We start from the raw sequence: 2,565 nt of genomic DNA on the forward strand, positions 1-2,565 counted from the left end.
TCTTTCACTCCTCTCTCGCTCTCTCTGTCTCTCTCTGTCTCGCTCTCTCTCGCTCTTTCCCTCTCTCTCTCTCTGTCTCTCTTTGTCTCTCTCTCTCTCTTCCCCCCCCCCCTGGCCTTTTCATGACTTACCTTGCTTGCCTCTAGAAAAGTGCCTGAAACAAGCCAGTTCTGCTGATAAGCAAACAATCCAGAGTATGTACAGCGAGCCAGCTTCCTTTCCCACTTTTACTTCAGTTGATAAGATATAACTTAGAAGTTCTGTAAAATATGTAAAGTGTTTTCGCCTGATGTCATGTCTGGAGCAGATGTACGCTTTTGTGCCAATTTTTGTCAGATGTTTTCCTTCCTAATATCAGAGCCATACAGTGTCAATGAAAGGTTTCTTTATAATAAAAGTATACGATATATACAAAAGTATGTGGACACCCCTTCAATTTAGTGGATTTGGCTATTTCAGTCACACCCGTTGCAGACAGGTGAAAAATTCGAGGACACCGCCATGCAATCTCCATAGACAAACATCAGCAGTAGAATGTCCTTACTGAAGAGCTCAGTGACTTTCAACGTGGCACCGTCATAGGATGCCACCTTTCCACCAAGTCAGTTCGTTAAAGTTCTGCCCTGCTAGAGCTTCCCCGGGTCAACTGTAAGTGCTGTTATTGTGAAGAGGAAACGTCTAGGAGCAACAACGGCTCAGCCGCGAAGTGGTAGGCCACACAAGCTCACAGAACGGGACCGCCGAGTGCTGAAGTACGTAAAAATAATCTGTCCTTGGTTGCAACACTCACTACCGAGTTCCAAATGCCTCTGGAAGCAACGTCAGCACAAGAGCTGTTGTCGGGAGCTTCATGAAATGGGTTTCCATGGCTAAGCAGCCGCACACCAGCTTAAGATCACCATGCAAATTGTCTGCTGGAGTGGTGTAAAACTCACTGCCATTGAACTCTGGAGCAGTGGAAACAAGTTCTCTGGAGTGATTATTCACACTTCACCATCTGGCAGTCCTACAGATGAATCTGGGTTTGGCAGATGCCAGGAGAAACGCTACCTGCCCCAATGCATAGTGCCAACTGTAAAGTTTGGTGGATGAGGAATAAAGGTCTGGGGCTGTTTTTCATGTTTCGGGCTAGGCCGACATTCTAGACGATTCTGTGCTTCCAACTTTGTGGCAACAGTTTGGGGAAGGCCCTTTCCTGTTTCAGCATGACAATGCCCCCAGTGCACAAAGCGAGGTCCATACAGAAATGGTTTATTGAGATTGGTGTGGAAGAACTTGACTGGCCTGCACAGAGCCCTGACCACAACCCCATCGAACACCTTTGGAATGAATTGGAATGCCGACTGCGAGCCCAACATCAGTGCCCGACTTCACTAACGCTCTAATGGCTGAATGGAAGCAAGTCCCAGCAGCAATGTTCCAACATCTAGTGGAAAGCCTTCCCAGAAGAGCGGAGGCTGTTATAGCAGCAATGTTCCAACATCTAGTGGAAAGCCTTCCCAGAAGAGCGGAGGCTGTTATAGCAGCAATGTTCCAACATCTAGTGGAAAGCCTTCCCAGAAGAGTGGAGGCTGTTATAGCAGCAATGTTCCAACATCTAGTGGAAAGCCTTCCTAGAAGAATGGAGGTTGTTATAGCAGTAGAGAGGGGACCAACTCCGTATTAATGCCCCTGATTTTGGAATGAGATTATTGGACGAGCAGGTTTCCACATACTGTTGGTCATGTAGTGTATGATGGGCTATTTTATAGGTCACTGAGGTCTTGATGTTACTCTGTGTTGATGGTCTGTGTTGCTATGTGGGAACACATTCATATAGGTCATTCTAGAACCTACTGAATTGAGTCTCTTCAATGAGGAGAATAAAGAGGGTGGGAGGGAGGGAAAAACACAAACACTACCTCCCCTCTCCATGAAAAACAAGAGTGCTTCTCATTTCTAAAAGCATGCCTCTGATGTCCGTGTCTCACTCACTTCAACCAATGTGTTCGTCATAGTGACGTTGTGATCGAGCTGCTCCTCTCTCCCGCTCTCTCGGTTCAGAACAGCGCGTGCCTCAGAACCCTGAGATAAACGGCTGTACGGCAGCGCCGGTACCGAGACGCCGCTCCAACAGATCAACACTTGAATAGAGCGACAGAGTGGAAACGGTCAAACCACTATGGATGCGTTCTGCTCAAAAAATTTTTTTAACTCTTCTTTTGGGGGTAGTGTAATGTAGACTTCAAGGGATTGATTGTTGTTATTTTTCTTTGATGTGTAAACTTTAACAACCACTTTTTAAATCGTAAGGGAATCAAAACCGCAATAATGAATGATATTAAACTTGCAGTTTTGGGAGGCGAAGGAGTCGGGAAATCAGGTAAGACACAAGACACAACGTTTTGTTCGGTTGGTTTGGCTCATTGTTTGTCCAAATGTGTACATTGTTCGTAGGCTATTGATTTTAACTATCGTATTCCTTCCTCAGCTCTCATCGTTCGATTCCTGACGAGGCGATTTATCGGCGAATATGCCTCATCATCAGGTAAGGTCTCTAACCTACTTAGTTTGCTACAATAGACT

At 45.8% G+C, this 2,565-nt stretch overlaps 1 protein-coding gene across 1 annotated transcript in view; it reads left to right on the forward strand.

The window, feature by feature from the left end:
- Positions 1-1,943: 1,943 nt before the first annotated feature.
- The window catches only part of LOC109877321 (ras-related and estrogen-regulated growth inhibitor-like protein), a 16,741-nt gene continuing 16,119 nt past the window's right edge, over positions 1,944-2,565 (forward strand). Inside the window, exons 1-2 of the mRNA XM_031821180.1 lie at positions 1,944-2,362; positions 2,471-2,527. Coding sequence (XP_031677040.1) covers positions 2,311-2,362; positions 2,471-2,527 — 109 coding nt within the window. The 5' untranslated portion in view covers positions 1,944-2,310. The remainder of the gene's footprint in view (positions 2,363-2,470; positions 2,528-2,565) is intronic.

This window comes from Oncorhynchus kisutch, unplaced genomic scaffold (assembly GCF_002021735.2).
Source record: "Oncorhynchus kisutch isolate 150728-3 unplaced genomic scaffold, Okis_V2 scaffold3906, whole genome shotgun sequence".
Classification (NCBI taxonomy): Eukaryota; Metazoa; Chordata; class Actinopteri; order Salmoniformes; family Salmonidae; genus Oncorhynchus; species Oncorhynchus kisutch.